Here is a 16972-nt window from a genome sequence, read left to right as displayed (position 1 = left end):
TGGCCTGCTGCCTTTTCCAATCTTTCCCCGTGTCTCCTGTTTCGTGCAGGATGCATCAGCGGATATTTCGGAAGTGGTGTACTTTGGTGCGGTTTGTTCGTTTTTTCGTCCCTCTGAACTAAACTTCATTTCTGCGAAACACCACATAAAATGCTGGAAGCGGAATTTGTTTTGTTTCGAGTGGGAGAGTCAGTGACTTCACTGTAAGTTGGCGTTTTGCTGGCACTTTCCCGATGGTTGCGCTTCGGAACACGGGTACGTGTATTTTCTATCGCACCAAAGCAGGCTACCACCAGCGGGAAAATCGGTGCTTCTGGTGCAGTTCGTGCTTAACAATGTAAATTCTATCCAATCGAAGCGCACGTGCGCACGGTTGCAAGGGACGGTTCGTCAACGCGGGCTTTTTATGTGTGTGTGTCTGTACCACACCGCAAAGTGTCATCGAATCGGCTGCACTGACATGCTGGTGTGTGTCCCCCAGAAGGACACTTTTTGCTGATACCTTGTTTGAAGAGGGATGGGCCCGGAAACAGGAGAAGTGCAACACTTGAGCGCAGCTTCCGGTGGTGAAAAGAGAGCATGCGAGCATGGAAAACAACTTTTACAAAATTTACATCCTTCAAAGTGTGGATTGAGTTGAGTGTGCTTTTTTTAGTGGTGTAAAATTATAAACTAATAACTCCTACGGAATTGCTTAAAGGAACAAAAATTGCCTTTTTTATTTCAAATTTCAACAATTAAAGCCATTAAGACCATTGGATGTCTTCAATTAAGGTAATTTGTACGTCTTACTGCCACCAGCGGCTCATTAAAGTCAGCAATTACTTCCCTCTGCTAGTCTCTTCTTTCTTTCTTTCCTCAAATGTCACAACTCAACATTTAAAAAAAAACCATCTCACCAATATGTTTCTAATTACCGATACTGCTTCTACGATCACACGATACCCTTACCTTATGTTTCTTATCACAAGTCCTGTCAAAACGTTCCAGCACTAATCCGAGCGGACGGCGGAAGTTGATCCTTAGCTAGGAAATTGTTCCAGCTTGTTCGCGGTCCCTACCCACGGGCCACGGTAAATCGATACCGTGTAGCAAGACCGTTGACAGTTTTGCTGACGGTGTTTGCTGTTTATTTATGCTTCATCACCACCACTACAACCACTACCAGCACCACCACCGCCATCGATCGTCGTTTGTGTGGTTGTTTTCAAAGATGATACGCTTCAGCAGCATCTAAACTCACAGCCATGGTTCCCTCGCGGTCTTGAGTGAATCATTCGACCCTCAGTCTGCCAGTTCTGATTGTCTTCCTTTGTGTGTATGCGTTAGGGAAAACCTAACCAATACATGACCTAAGAGAGCCCACGCGTAACTACTAGACGCTCTAAGAGGCATCTCTGACTGTGTTGGGGAATTTTGATGTTTTGCTAGCTGCTTACAAGATCATTGACAACATCCGTTGTTTGGTGGGGGATGTTTGGTAGCAGAATGATTGGTGTTTGTTAGTATTACGAGTAATTTAATAGGAGCGAAACCAGTTTACAAAGTGGCTTGTCTTAATAATCAGTAAATTGATTCTTGAAACTACTGCGTATAGGACGAGGATGAATCATGGATTGAGTGAGTTGTGTATGCATTTCGAGAGGTAATGAGGTACAGTAAAGAGTTCTTAAACGCTCATTCTGGGTAGGACTAGCTTAACATCATACTCGGTTTAGGCACAAATCCATGATGACCAAACAAATGAACTGAATTGGCATAGTCAATCAGATAGTCAATCAAACCTTATAATAGCTCAAGGGAGGTCTAGACTCGAGTACAATTGCCCGACGCAAGTAAGCTGACCCAAGTAATTTAAATCAATCAAAGAAGCTTATAGTTTCTGATTTCAGAAAATCTTTACTAAATATCAATTTCTATTAAAATTGACTGTTCATTTATCTTTTATTGAAAGAACCTTGAAAGACATTAAAAACGATTTAAAATGAATTCAACTCATTCATCAACTAAAATGTTAGGATCAAAAGTAACAATGTTATATGCTAGAGCCTTAACCCTCTTAGCAAGACGTCCTTCAATTTGCTTGTACTAGCAATAGAGTCAAACGTATTGCATTGAAACCTACTTGAGCCTTTGCCATTGACATTAAACCTCAAGGATTGAAATCAAATTTCCATACCAACCGATTGATTGCACCAAATCGCTACCTCACCCATTGCCCACCTCTCTTCAAAGAACGTCCAAAGCACATCAAAAAAATTGCGCCAAACAGCCTGAGCGCAAGCAGCTGAAGTGCTTGCCAATATTTTGTCAATTAATTAAACAGTTTCTCCCCATCAGAAGCGTACTTTTAGCGTGTCGATTGTTTCCAACCGTTGCTGCCGGAGCGTCAACACAATTGAACAGGATTGTTGTTATTTTTTACCTCGTCTTGACTTCTTCTAACGCCTTTTTACCAACATCGACGACCAAAACCAAAGACCGGGGCACCAAAATGTGCCAGCAGTGAGCGCGAAAACGGAGTTAATTAATCCACCAATTTGCTTGCTTGCTTGCTTGCTTGGTAGCAGCGAAAGGCAGCGAACAATGCATGCATACGCACACCATACAATCCACCAGAGGCACCACAGAAACAGACCACACACACAATTTCCCATTGTGATTGCGCTCGGGGCGCTGATGACTTCTTCCGGGTGTTACCGGGTGTTTCGCGGTTTTTCCAACCCCGATTGTCGGCCGGGGCATTCCCTGCTGGTTACGGGAAAACTCCCCATTGTGTTGCATACCCGATATCGTACGTTTGCGCCAATTGGTGACCCTTTCGTCGGTTTCGTTCGGCTTTGACTTTTTTTTTGAAATAGGCCGTTTGTTTGCGTACATACACCCGTGCCCCCGTTTGGGAAAATCTGACCGAAAACTGCTGGCAACACAATCGATTTGATATTAATACAGCATTCTGTGGTCTGTTGTTTCGCTTTTGGGAGTGCATTTCAATTGTTTTTTGGTGCAGTGTTTCCACCATTGCCCTTTGGCGAATTAGGGGGAAAAACAGGGCACCTAGGCCAGATTCCTCAGGGATTCTGCCTTTGATGAGGTCTAGCTAACAGCCAGGCCGAATGTTTGAATTGAGAAATGCATTATTTGCAGCTCTTTTTTTCTTCTCCTCATTCTGTGTTTTGTTTTCGCTATTGATTGTTCTTGTATGGTTGTTTTCCACCAACTATTTTCCACTTCAAAGTCGACGCTGTTGCTGCTTCCAGGGTTTTGGCGCGCTTTTTTTTTGTAGGTATTGTTCTCAGCTCAGTTCTCCCTATCACACCCAGCGCCAGATGAGAGTGTTGGCCCTTTTTGTTAACATTTCTCAATTGATGAGGTTTGCTGTGCATTCTTTAAAAGGCCATGGCGTTACGAATATACCCGGGTGATACCCGCCGGCTTTTGGTTTGGAGGTTTTGCAGCTTAATCTTGCGGAAACCTCACCCCCCTCCTGGGGCCAGTGGGCATGCGATGAAACGATCCTTTTTTGCTTGCCCTTACGCATTGAGGTCAGCCTCCCCTCGGGGTTACTGCATGGGTAAATGGACAGTTGTGAATCGATTATGTTCGAGGTTGTGAAATTTTACATTTTTGCTTGAAAAACCAAAACCTCCTGCAATGCGGTTTAGAATGAGCATCTATCTATCTCCTGCCACGATACGTCCTTCATCGATCATCTTCCTGATGGGATGAGATGACCTAAAGGAATTGGTTGAGCATGTTCCAGGTTTCTAGTATGAACCCCACCGGGCGATAGAACCAATTGGCAGACATTTTTCCTCGTCCTGGTCCAAGGAAACAGAGACAGAGCCAGTCAGTCAGTGAGAGGCCAAAGCGGAAGAGGCCACTCCCGCCAGCACACCATAATGTTTTTATCGATTTACAATGAAAACAAACCATTAACAGAGCAGTAATTAGTAATTGCTCGTCCCGAAAGATCCTTCGGTACATGTTGCCCTTGACCCGACCCGATGTGTGTGACGATTATTGGGTACCATAAATGGTTCCAACAGCCGAACTATGAAGGATAAAGGACACTGAGGACCAACCAATAGATCCCGTCGAAGAGAATTGCCTGTTTTTTTGGCCGATCCCTTCGGGCAACGGTATTTACTTGAACACAAGGACACTGCACGAAGTGAGTAGAGGTGTTGGCATCCTTTACACCCTCCAAATGCAGCGTGTGTTGCAAATGTAAGAAATAAAATGTATCTTACTTCCATAAAAATGATAATTCCTGCATTAACTCCACGCGCGTTTCGCCCGTCCAGCGTGTGTGGCTCGTGTGGAACCGTATTCGCGTGACTGCAGTCTTGTGACTCGTTGCTTGGGCGTACGATCTGCGTACGCATCACACGAACGAACGAACGCCACGAACTAGCACCCACACCCGAAAGGGCCAATAAAATCAGATCAGAGCTGATTGTTTTACACATTTAGTGGTTTATTGAGGAAGCCGATGGGCCGTAGCGATGGGAAGAAAAGGGCTTCATTATTTAAGTTTAGCATCATAGCTAGACATGTCATATGTCGTAGTTCCCGTTTGCGTTCAGGTGGATGCATTAAATTGTCCTTTTTTGGGTGTGTGTGTGTGTGTATTGTCACCAACAAAAAAGGGACGAAAACTGTAACAACAAAATCAGATCGAGTCACTGTAATGTAGAGTAAGTTGGTTTTTTATGGTGCAATCCTATTTTTTGTTTTTGTTTGGGACTTTTATGGGAGCGTAGGTACCATAAATGAGTACGTTTGTGCTTTGTTTTTATTAAAGAAACGTTAACCCCCCCCAACTTGGCCTAGCAAGCCTTTTTGTGTCACAGAAATACAATAAAAAATTATTTAGAAGCTGTAAAGTTGACAAAAATTGATCATTTTTTTCAATATTTAATGACGTTCCATGCTTTTGCACCCGGAGTTCCGTTACGACGTCCCAACGAGATGGTGCAATTTCAAGTGCAACCCTTTCACATGATCTCGTTTCGGTACGGAATGTGTAACAAACATGTAACAAGTGCAATAAATGCTCCAATAAACCGTACAAAAGCAACCCATTTTGAGAGAGCGAAAATAAACAAACCTTTGCCCCATAAAGTGAAGAATCGAATGCTCCAGTATGCTTTTACTCCTTTATTTATGATGCCTCTGTTACGGTACATTGTTTTAGTGTTTTTCAAAAATATAAACGCCAACATTGTCCTTTTTGTTTGTGTCGTACGGGAAAGAGGAACGGCTTCAATTAAAACGCTGCATCGATGAAGCCCTTGCTGTGAAGTGATTCATTTTTCGGTCGGACTTCGTGTTCCAATTCGCTGTTGATGAATTATTGCGAAGAACGTTGGTTTCGGGCACACACTCACAGCCTCCCCATGCTGCAACACAACGGTTAGACTGGGTCCAATCCCAGTCCTAGTGACAGCGTAATTGCTTCAATTGACGCATAAACACGCATCCGCAATGGCATGGGTGGCAAGCAGCTATGCAGCCGCGGAAAACCGAACGGCGCAAGTCACGTCCTTTTTTTCAGGACGGGGAGGCGGAAAAAAGAGGGGGATCCATGGAAGCTCCCATTCTCTCGCTCTCTCTCTCTCTCAAACTGTCCCCATTTATCGGTCCGTTTTATTTTTTGTGTTGTTCTTTTGCAAAACAAGCAAAGAGTTGTTTCCCTATCGCGAACGAACAATATTTATCGTTTATCCTTGCCAACCTTCCCGCCCGTGTAGTATCAACCCTTAACAAGACCCATTCCCATCCCGGGTTGGCGTGTGAGAGAGTAGTACATTGCACACCGATGACGATGATGATGGCGATGATGATGATGATGCTGATGGTGGGTGGAGCTTTTCTCGAGATGGCTAAACAAAACTCGAGCGAAGAGTTGCGCGCCACCAAACCGGGAAACCAACGCCAATGGGGGAGGCAAAACTGGGGTGGATAAAAATGCAAACCCCAGGGCTTTTGCCCGGAAAAGGAGGGGAGGGGGGAAGGGTACATCAGGCGGGGGAAAACTCTGTTTCCCAACACTTACAGCAGCGTTATAGAAACAGTTTGTGCTGGCGCAGTATCAACAGAGGCAACACTTTTTTTTGTGTTATCAGTGATTGGGAAGTGATTTGGGTACGGTGGACGAAATGGATGTACGGTGATGGTCAAAATTGGATAACTTATTTGGATTTTAGATTCTGTAGGATCATTACTTTTGAAACATACAGGGTTTTCGAGGATTATATAGACATGTTCAGCGAGTTGTAGATTCGTTCAGGCATATAACAGACTCTTTCAGCGAGATATAGAATTGTTCGGAAGTAGGTGTAGACATGTTCGGTTATACTGTAGAGCTGTCACTTTCGTGCCCCTTGGACTGCAGCTTGGATCATTCTCATCAGGAGATAAACAAACAGTTTTCGAAAAAAAAAGCTATTTTCAACTAATTTATGTATTAAACAGCTTGGGGAATGATTATTAGCTACTTTTAGGACTTTTAAGAATGAAAAATTGAACCCTGCGGCACAGTGTGTAAACAAAACAAATGACAGCTCTACAGAATCGCTGAACATGTCTACGCATACTTTCGAACAATTCTATATCTCGCTGAAAGAGTCTATTATATGCCTGAACGAATCTACAACTCGCTGAACATGTCTATATAATCCTCGAAAACCCTGTATTTCTAACATCACGAAAAGTTGTTATTAAAATTCTAAGACTTATAGATAAAATTATATGCTTAAATTCATCAAAATGTTGTAAAATGGAGGGAATATAGCGATTCAAACAATAAACAATCGATAGAACTGTCGATTTGAAATCGAAAAAAAACCCAAACTTAAACATAATAAACTTTGAACTTCAATAAAGCAACTGAACTAAATATAGCAAATGTCCGTCAGGCTGTTTAACACTAAACTAGCCATAAAACAATGACAACAATTACAGTAATGACACTTGATAAAGCCCGCAAAAACAACACAACTGTAATCGAAAGTATATAAAAAGACTATTGTAAATTACGAATAGTAAACACTGTTATTTAGCATCCTCAATTCTCGATCAATACAACGTGTACGCTCGTATATTCACTTTCACCACAAAAAGTGCTTGCCCAAACAACCATCAACAACAGAAGAAAGCAACAATAAAATTAAAAAAAAAAACTGCTCGTTATGCACATTTTCCACCGAACAACTACGTGACCTACTCGCAAAACGCCAGGCACACGCTGGTGGCAGATTTTAATGAGGACAGGGCGTCATATTCGCCCATCCCTATCCCCATCCTCCGTGCCGTGCCGTGTTGTTGTTATGCTCAATGTTAGCACAAACTGTTTCCTAACTGTCTGACAACATTTTCCAACAGTTTTCACGCTGGGTGTCGTCCCTCCCACTCACTCCCTCCCCGTCTCGTTCGTTCGATCGTGATGTGGGTCCCATCTGTGGGCAATTCGTGCTTAATGGGCAACCCCTCCCAAAAACCCATCAACTTCATCGAAGTCAGCACAATTTTCCCAGTGATTTGTGTGTGTGTGTGTGTTTTTCTTGCCAGTCCTTGTGTAGAAGGTAAAAAAAATAGAAAAACATAAAACAACGTTTCTTTTCTCCGCGTGTTCTCGTAGCTCGTAACTCCGGGTTTATGCGGGCAGATCAACGGCACCACATCACGAGTGGTGGAATGCTGCTCTACGTGACCTGACAGACATACGGATCACTAGCTAAATAGGAGATTTATTTGTCTCCCTCCACCAATTGGTTCACCTCAACCACGGTGTCGATTTCCTATTGAAGCATGCTATCACCATGGAGAGAGCGAGAGTTGAGTCGTGTCAGCCTTGAAGACAGTGCCAAACAAAGACCACCTCCGGTTTGGGGGAGGGAATAATCGATGCAAATTGTACCGTGAGAGGTGCAATAAACGAAACATTAGCGCGAGTCCCTGATTGATACAGGGAAAAGGGAGAAGGAAAAAAAGGATGAAGGAATCGATTCAAAGGCCCCAGGCAGTTTATAGCTCAGCTGTCCATTCAGAAAGCGGTTACCACGGAGACTTGTGACCTTTCTGCAAAACATTCTAGAAGCTCACAGTCAGTGTTGTGTAAATAATTGAACACAAAACCAAGTGTCTCTCTAGGAAAGAGATGGCAAGCTTCCCAGTTTCCACATACAATGCGTGGCTTAACGTTGAAGCTACCTTATGCAACTTGTCAACGCACTCGCGTAGATCTTAATTATGACAAGGATTAGCGTGACACGATCATTGACACACAATCTGGCCAAGAACACTCCCCAAACCGATATAAACATAAATAGTACCACCGTTTTCTTCTCTTCCTTTTGCTCCCCTCAAAGTTAGCTGGAAGGTGGAAAATATTTGGAAAATTTGTTGGCTCAATAGCAAATAGCGAAGCAGGAGAAATCTAGATCTAGATGCCATGCTGGATCTATGAGCACATAACGATAAATCAAACAGAGAAATGCGACTCCCTAACGCTAGCGTTCTGTGGAGCGGAAGAAGGAAGCAAACTATCGCTAGGCAATAAAACATCGTCTAATGGTTTACGGAGTTTTTCTGGTAGCAAGCAAAACCAGATAAACCACCAGACAGACAGGATTAAGCTTTGTGCGAGCAGACGTTGAAGTTGACGAGCGCCATATGGATGGCGGGCGTGTGACACAGTGTTTAAGTGATGCCTTTTAAGGGGAGAGATACACAATCGAACCATGGGAAAAGCGGCATTCGTGTGGCTTGGTAATTTATGTTGTCCTCAAGGTGATGAAGTTTGTGGAAAGATCGTTTATTTATTTAGAGCTCGCATGCGCTTGTATGATGCAGTATGATCAGCAAGTTGTGGGTGAGAATCACTAGCCAGGACTGGAGCGAAGTTATTTGTAAAGTGATCTTGTTTTTTTGTATGAAGATATCATTGCATTGTTGTATTGAAAAATGAAATTGATTTTAAAGCAACTAGAGTTATATTTCTATGGGAAAGAGCTTCAGGTATTCTAACTCAGAAAGATAGGCCGGTCGAAAGAAATCTGAAATTATTGAAACAGTACCTAATCGTCATGGTGCCGCGTTGTTTATTATGCAAGACAAGTTAGACCTCGATTAAGGCAAATGAAGTGTCCATCAGAACATGTCTCTAATAGATCTTTTAGGCTTTATAAAGCTGTCGATAAATTATACTATTCAATACAAACTATGTCCAAGCCTCATATTATTTGTCCGAATGTGGCTTATTGAAACTGCAACGATTCTCGGCTAGGGTAGCCTTACATATGATGTGCTAAAACTTTGAGTCCCAATTTATATTTCAAAATAGTAATGTCACACTGCCAGTGCATCTCCCGGAGCTGCCCGACATCAAATCGTGCCTGCTCAGCCAATGCCGCCGCTGATGTGCTTTACACCGTGGTAATGGGTTCATCTTTACCGCCTAAATAGCATTAGAAAAGGCTTTAAAGGACTAACCTTTTATCCCTGGGGCAGGAAAAAGTGGCTCTCGGTAACTCGATAACGAAAACCCAAATGGGATCATCGCTCCTTGGCCCTTGGGTCCGGGGTTTGTCATCCATCCAACCAACCAACCTTCGATGATCCCTTCGACAAGTGATCAGCGGCTTCAACACGCTGCCCTGCTCAACGCTATCTCCTCTCCGTGCTTATAAGCTTCGCCCCGTAAGGTGAAAGTATTTAAATATTTTGATCTCATTAAAATTAAAGAGCCCAGTTTAAGGTGCCCCCGGTCCCCTTGTGGTGCCGCTTAGCTCGCAAAGGGAAGGAGTGCATTGCCAACCACACTCGTCGATTGAGCTAACCTTTGGGACCGATTGTCGTTTGTGGAACCTGAGCACTCACACGCTCAACAGCACGATAAAGCTGTTTGTTCTTCATTAAGTTCTTAGGCGCAAATCCTTTAACCTCATTCACGGGCAAAGATGGGAGAAGACGCAAATCACCTGCCCTGCCGTTTACCGAGCACAAACCGCTCGCAAGCTTAGGAACATCGGTAAAATCTGTTTATTATTTCTATGCAGCCTAGTCGGGCGGCTGTGGAAGACTACGAAACTTCTGTTCACTGCAAGAAAAGACCGAAAAAGGCAAGGCCCAGGGTACAAGAAAGCACCCATTGTACGTCGAAGGAAAAGATCACCAAAGAAAAGGATTATAATATCAACGGGCATCGGTAGAGAGAGAGAGAGAACGAGAGAGCCAGTATGCTAAAGTGGCAAAGTACCTTAAAGGTCAGCGCAGTCGAGCGCAAAGTGCATTAGCTAGCCACTTGCACCTAGGCTGATGGGATTGGTTTTTATTGAAATTGTGAAAGGATAGAGAATGGTTTGCTTATGCTGTTCATGAAGAAAGGACAGTGAGAAGTATCGATGGGTGAGAAACGTTTCTTGAGGAAGCGATGGGAATGATAGCGATCACTTTCATTTTATCAGTTAAAGTGATCATATTCCTTCTGGAGGAATACGGAACATTCATTCAAGAAACGCACAATGTGATCGTTATGAATGGAGGCGATAACATTCTGAAGTCTACAAAACTACTTCGAAATCCTGTTTGAATGTCTTCCTTATTCTTTGTTGCCGTATAAACGAGTCTTAACTTGAACACGCAAACCATCGAAGCATGATAACGAAGACAGCTGGGAAATTCCCTCCACAGATTGGAAAAGTAAACAAATTGCTATCAATCATACAAAACAAACAATTTATTACACACATACACACACATACTCTCACACCGAGCATGGTCAACGAAAGTTATCATCTGGGTAAAAGCCACATTTAGTTTAAAAATATTCCAAATCACAAACGCGGGATCCACGCATTACATCCACGAATCAATATCATTCGTCATATCCTCCGTCTGGAAGCTGTCCAGATCGGTAATGGGATGGTCCGGCAGCGCCTTGGCCAACTTCAACACCTTCAGCTTGTCGATGGTGGAAGCCACCTCAAACCCAATACCGTTCGTGGCGTAAAACGCATCCACCAGCGTCCGGTTCCAGTCGATCGCGGGCAGCTTCTGTTCCAGCTGCCCTGCCACATACTGGTACAGCTGCTTGGCATCGTACCGGGTCGGTGTTTCCGCACTCAGCAGCAACTGCTTGGTACGATTGGCCTGGCACTGATCACTGACCTCGAGCAGAATCGCTTCCAGCAGCTTAATCTCATCCGCCAGCCGCTTATCGTTGTCGGAAAGGTTTGCAACGGCGGTAGTACCATTGCACGAGCTAGCCTTTTCGGTCATATCACCCAGCAGAATGCGACTTTCTATTGTGGAATGAGAGCAAAATGGCGCGTTAGAACGACTCTCCCCTTCAAGATGGCACATTTATTTTCACTTACCCGACACGTAGAAATCGTTCGATCGGGACACGTACGCCTTGCCGCTGGTTTTCTTCACGATCGCATTGTAGTACACGTGGTCCCGGCTGCGGATCACGGCGTCCTCGCTGCGCAGTATAAACTTGCCGTACGACACTTCGGTCGTGTTGAGACAGATATCACACACCGGCGGTGTGGACTCTTCCTCACTCGAGTCGCCCGACGACGACGGTTGGTTTGCCTTGTTGATGAAAATCTCGATGCCGAACAGTTCCATGCCGGCACGGTACGGGTACCACACCATCACACCCTTCGGATGGTAGATCTCAATATTGACGCCCTTGGGTCGGCGCGAGGAACGCTTCGAGCTGCCCCGGCTTTTGCGAGCGTCGACCGACTCGAGCAGGCAGCTGGCGGCCACCAGCCATAGCAGGGCAATCGTTGCTAGTAGATGATGCTTACGGTTTACTCCAGCCATCTTCACGGTACGAGCTGATCACTGTTACTGGCGCGGATGAGGTGCGAGCGATCGGTCTGGCTTGATCAGGCGGTTTGTGTGACGATTACGAGAGATTGGAGAGAGTGGTGTTTGTTTGACCGGTGGCTGATAAGAGCACGGAGATGATGGGGATTTCTAGAACCGATCGAACGTGTGAGGCTGTAGTGGTGGCATCTTCCGTACAGATTACCTTGTGCAGCAATGAAACCGCTTCCTATTGTACAAATCGCGGAACAAATATAATCAAACGACGAGTCATCGTGAACAAGCTTCAGCATATCAGTGGTGGGTAAACCTCGATGACTCAGTTATTGACGTACAACGACTGTTGGGAAAATTTAATGCGCATATCTGTGCGTACCAAAAACCACTCTAGAAGCAATTCTACAAAACATAATTTTGAAGCTGTAATTCTGTAATAACAATATATGTATAACATTTTCTATCATTGGACTTACAAGGAGCATTATTATGGGATTTTTTTTGTACTATGTTTTCGTGTTAAATGCATTTTTCAAACCAAAATCCTTAATAGAACGAAAATACATTCAGAAGGAACTCAACTCAACGAAAGCGAGTCGCCGGCCTCCTTCACGTGCTTTGCGAACGTGCTCCATCGGTGTAAATAATGTGCGTTGCATACCACCAGGGGAAAAGACAGTGAACGAAGAAATTGTACAGCAGATTGCATACAACCAGGCGTAACAGTGGATCCTTTGAACAGTTTCGTTATACAGGACTAATTTCGCAGGAACAATTTCTAAGAAAAAAATTGAAAAATGAAAACGTTGCCTTACTACTATAATCATGTAAAAGAATTAGAGAAAAATATTCGAGTGTCTCAAAATCACGACAAAACTCATACATTTTTTTGCATTGCCTTCCTACTCTACTTTATTGCTGCCTTAAAACATCACTTCAACTACGCCCGTCGTACTCTCATGCTCGTCGTAATCCTCATCAAAATAGTCGTCACGATCGTATGTCGAACGGGCCTGTTTGTCATAATCCACGATGCTTGCGGCTGCCTCAGCACCTCGTACGAGGTGAAGTATTTTCAGCTTCATCAGTGTCGTTTTAACTTCAAAAACGAACCGTCCATTTGAGCGGTACACGTTCTCTACCGTACCGTCCCATTCGACCGAGGGAAGCAGAGATTCTAGCCGACCTATCACATAACGTTTCAGAGCCTTTTCCGACTCAATGTCCTGGTAGTTACCGAGCAGGATGAGCATTTTGGTTGTTCCAGCAGCCTCACAGGCTGTTAGCAGTTCGTTAATTGTGTCCTCTAGTAAACGCTTTTCAGCGGCATAATTGATTTCACGGACTACATTGCTCCGCGGAGCATTCTCTGGACAATGGCGTACTGCTGGATGCGAATGTATCATCCGATCACCTGAAATAACGACGAGACGAGTATCATTAGCTGCTGCGAATCGATTCAACACCAAAACAAACTCACCACTAACTCTAAATTTACAGCTCAATTGGGCCGGAGGCCCATTACGGTAGCGTTTGGTAACCGTGTACTGAAAGTTATCGCCCGGAAGCACCAGCACATGTGGCTTGTTAATCTGCAGCAGCTTTCTTCGTCGACCCGACATCGTAGCATTGGCGCAAAGGTCACACATCGGGTTTGATCGTTCCTCTTGATTAATGTACACCTCCATCTCGAGGCCAACTAAATTTCTTCTGACGCGTTGATTTACCACCACTCCTTGGGGACGATAGATACTTATCTGTCGGTTGAACTGTTTGCATGCTGATTCAATCGGATCACTTGATACAGTTATCGCTACTAGAAACAGCGTGCTGATGAGAATGATTGTATGTTTCATGTTGCTTCAAAGATTGTACACTTCCTTCTGAGGATGTTCACACATAACTGAGCCGTGCTTGCAACTTGCCACTGTTTTGCACACGACTATTGAACGAATGTGCTGATAAGAGTGTAACAAAACGCACGCATACAAGCACGGAATGACGTGATAAGAGGAGAGGGAATCTTCCTCCCTCAATGACGTTTCCAATTCAGGAAAAACCCACCATTTTATAAAAGAAAAAACTATCAAATGGTTCAGAAATCACAAAGTGAAAATACAGAATGTGCAAGTTTTTTTTAATTCACTTTTGTTTTATTTTTTACCTTTGTTTTTCGTTTTCATTTTTCTTGTTTCGTTTTTTGTTTGTTTCACTACTTATTTGCTGCACTGTTTACTTCTCTCTCCCCTTCTTTTCTGCATCTTCTTCTTCTTGTATTTGTATCCATTAGTTTTGTTCGTTCAGTTCCAGGTTTGACCCTCTTCTTTACACACTTGCTCGTTAAATTTGACCATTGTTTGTTGTTTGTTAGTGTTGTGTTCACGTTTCGCTTATGTGTTGTGTGTTGATATACTGCCATTAGAAGTATGATGCAAACTGTTCCATCAATTGTTTTCCACTTTCGTGATTCACTTCATTTCGTTCCGTCCGTCTTTATTAGTTACAAATGTGTGTGTTTTATTCGTTTGTGTTTTTTCCTCTCCCTTCTATTGAGTTTGAGATAACTTTACATCTTCTCCGATGGGGACAAAATTAGCAAAACAAAAACTTCGTTAAATTCGTTACAAACTCAGTTGCAGTTTGAGGCAACAAAAGCACAATTCGCTTCACAGCTTGTTTGCCTATAGTAGTGTTACAAAACAAATCATATCACTTAATCCACTTGATGAAAGTCGGATTTTCTTTTTTGCTGATTTTTTCTCTGTTTTGTTTCATAATTTGTTTGTAATTTAATTCAAACAAACTCACATACCTTTTTTGAGGTTTAGCATTACGTGTGTGTGTGTAGAGTGTTTAACGACAAATTTCACATTATCAACTACCGTTCAATAAACTTCATCAAACTTCCTACAATAAGGGACAAAACTCCTTCGTACAATACAGCCAATGACAACGGAAAAGTAAACAACAAATAAAAAAAAACCTCATCCAGTAACTCAATCGCCTTCCTTCCTTCTATTCCGCTATTCTTGCTTTTGTGGCCATTTTAAATCCAGTCCAATAGTTTACTTAATTGTGTTACACAGTATTAGCTCCTTTTACCTTCACTTCTCTTTGTTCGTGTTTGTGTGTTTGTGTGTATGTATGTGTGTTTGCTGTTCTATTTCATTATTTACCTCACCGATTGACCGATTTTACACCGCTCATTTGGTGATTGGTTTATTAATTCAGTTTCGAAAATTCTACAAAAAATCCATTTCAAAATGCACGTCCATTACGTTTATCCGCTTCCCCTTTCTCGTTCGTTTTCGTCTCCTTTAAGTGTTCACACATCACACGTCCTGCAGCGTTTTCTTGTGCTCCCTCCTGTTCCTGTGCATTTCGTTCCTCCGCTTTCTCTTTCCTTTTAATGCTCACCTCCTATCCTTATCTTTACCAAATGTTTGTTTTTTTTGTTGTTGTTGTTGCTATCATTAATATGTACATTTGCCGTGCAGAGAAAAGCGCACGGTTAAAATGGAGCTTTCGCGTGTTTTTTTCTTTTTGTATTTCAAATACTCCTCCTCTTTCTCAATACCACTGTTCGCCCATGTACGGCGCCGCTTCAATCAGTTCACATTCACAGTAATGGGTGGCTTCTTTTTGAGTGGGGGTAGTAAAAAAAAGAAGTGAAAACCCCAGAACCAACCTCACCAATCTCCAATTGTATCGGGCACTACTAAAACATATAAGAGAATATTTTGTAAAAAAAAATAAAGAAGGAAAACAACCTTCGATGACTGCTCCTTCCAAACGTCGCTGCTACTACCAAATAATGCTTCCTTCTAGTGATTAGAGTGATCGTGTTGCACGATGACTTTCTCTACTTTCACGCCCTTTTCTTTGCTTTACTACTTATGCTTATGGTTTTTTTTATTCGGTTTTGTCTATGTCTGTGTGTGTGTTTGTATGTGTGCCCATGTGGTGTAGAGAGTCTTTCATCACCGTTCTGCCCATTATTCGATTTGATTAATATGTTCACAAACACAGTCCCCCACCGAGAACAACAATCGGCACTCTCCACTCTCCCTGGGGCTTCAGCAATTAATTGTTTTGTTCTGCTACTTAACTTACAATCTTAATGTTTAATTAACCTTCGTGTAATGATGCACACTCCAATTTCTGTTTGCTTTGTCGGTTTGTTGCCTGGATGATGCTAGTTAGTGTCGCGGGGGAGTTTGTTTCGCGCTGTAGAAGAAAAGTCGTTTGTTCTATCGTTTGCCCCTCTCAAAAGTGTGAGAAGGACGAGACGAAACGTGTTGTGTAGGTGTGTTTGCACAGTCAATGGTTTGTTTGTTTTTTGTATCCCTTCTGTTTGTATCCCTTCACCACATGAATGCTTCTTAAAGCACACCTGGTTGGTAGGCGCGTTTTTCGCTCTCTCTCTCTTTCTCCAAAACTGCCCTACCCGTTTGCACAAACAATCGAGCCGGGTCGATTTTATCTAAATTTATTTTCTTAATTTGTTAGTTTAGTTTAGCGTATGATACAAATTTGTAAAACCTGTCCTGTCCATCGCTACGCACTGCGTGTGTTTGTCCAGCCTCACCCAAATCGGGGATTAAATCAGCATGCTAAATCGATTACTACCCAGCCACATCGATGTAAAGATTGGCCCATCAAACACACACACACGTTCAGAATCACGTGACTTATAGGGGGAAACATAAGCCTTCTTTACGGTCATAAGTTTCCTCGTTTCAATAAACATTAATAAAGTAAAACAAAAAAAAAACAGCTCAAACAACAGCATTACAAAGTAATGAGGGGAAATGACAAAAGCTTTTTAAACGATTCGTTCCTTTCCTATCCCTGTTTAAGCCATCATTTTAAACGCTACTAATGACACACCACACTCACACACTACAGACAGAGCCACCATATCATGCTCCAGGCCCCCTATTCCATTATTGGCACACTGCCCACCACACATCACGTGTTGCGCGCTACTATTCATCATCATCATCATTTCTTAAATGGTTGAATAATGGTTTAAACACGTTACCTTAATTAATTTGTCACTATTTATATATGTAGGCGTACGACACAACAAAACGTAAAGCTCGCTACGCTCGCTGCTAGTTTCACC

The 16972-nt window shown here is 43.0% G+C and overlaps 2 protein-coding genes across 2 annotated transcripts; both read right to left on the bottom strand.

Moving 5' to 3' along the window:
• Nucleotides 1-10716: 10716 nt before the first annotated feature.
• On the bottom strand, nucleotides 10717-12098 carry LOC1280103 (uncharacterized). Its single transcript, XM_319906.4, has 2 exons — nucleotides 11385-12098; nucleotides 10717-11309 (listed from the first exon to the last, which is right to left on the bottom strand). The coding sequence occupies exons 1-2, from the start codon at nucleotides 11839-11841 to the stop codon at nucleotides 10864-10866; spliced, it is 903 nt and encodes a 300-aa protein (XP_319906.2). The 5' UTR covers nucleotides 11842-12098; the 3' UTR covers nucleotides 10717-10863.
• Nucleotides 12099-12728: 630 nt separating this feature from the next.
• LOC1280102 (uncharacterized) lies at nucleotides 12729-13796 on the bottom strand. The gene is made up of 2 exons (XM_319905.5): nucleotides 13325-13796; nucleotides 12729-13258 (listed from the first exon to the last, which is right to left on the bottom strand). Exons 1-2 carry the CDS (start codon nucleotides 13698-13700, stop codon nucleotides 12768-12770), a joined length of 867 nt encoding a protein of 288 aa, XP_319905.4. The 5' UTR covers nucleotides 13701-13796; the 3' UTR covers nucleotides 12729-12767.
• Nucleotides 13797-16972: the final 3176 nt, after the last annotated feature.

This window comes from Anopheles gambiae, chromosome 3 (genome assembly GCF_943734735.2).
Source record: "Anopheles gambiae chromosome 3, idAnoGambNW_F1_1, whole genome shotgun sequence".
Taxonomy (NCBI): domain Eukaryota; kingdom Metazoa; phylum Arthropoda; class Insecta; order Diptera; family Culicidae; genus Anopheles; species Anopheles gambiae.
The sequence above is the reverse complement of the archived record's forward strand: the minus strand, read 5'-3'. Positions and strand labels throughout refer to the sequence as shown.

Excerpts from the sequence above, each read along its gene's own strand:
- LOC1280103 (XM_319906.4), bottom strand. The coding sequence starts at position 11,841 with ATGGCTGGAGTAAACCGTAAGCATCATCTACTAGCAACGATTGCCCTG. Across the intron at positions 11,310-11,384 it reads GAACGATTTCTACGTGTCGG|AAAGTCGCATTCTGCTGGGT; the intron begins GTAAGTGAAAAT and ends ATTCCACAATAG.
- LOC1280102 (XM_319905.5), bottom strand. The coding sequence starts at position 13,700 with ATGAAACATACAATCATTCTCATCAGCACGCTGTTTCTAGTAGCGATA. Across the intron at positions 13,259-13,324 it reads CTGTAAATTTAGAGTTAGTG|GTGATCGGATGATACATTCG; the intron begins GTGAGTTTGTTT and ends TCGTTATTTCAG.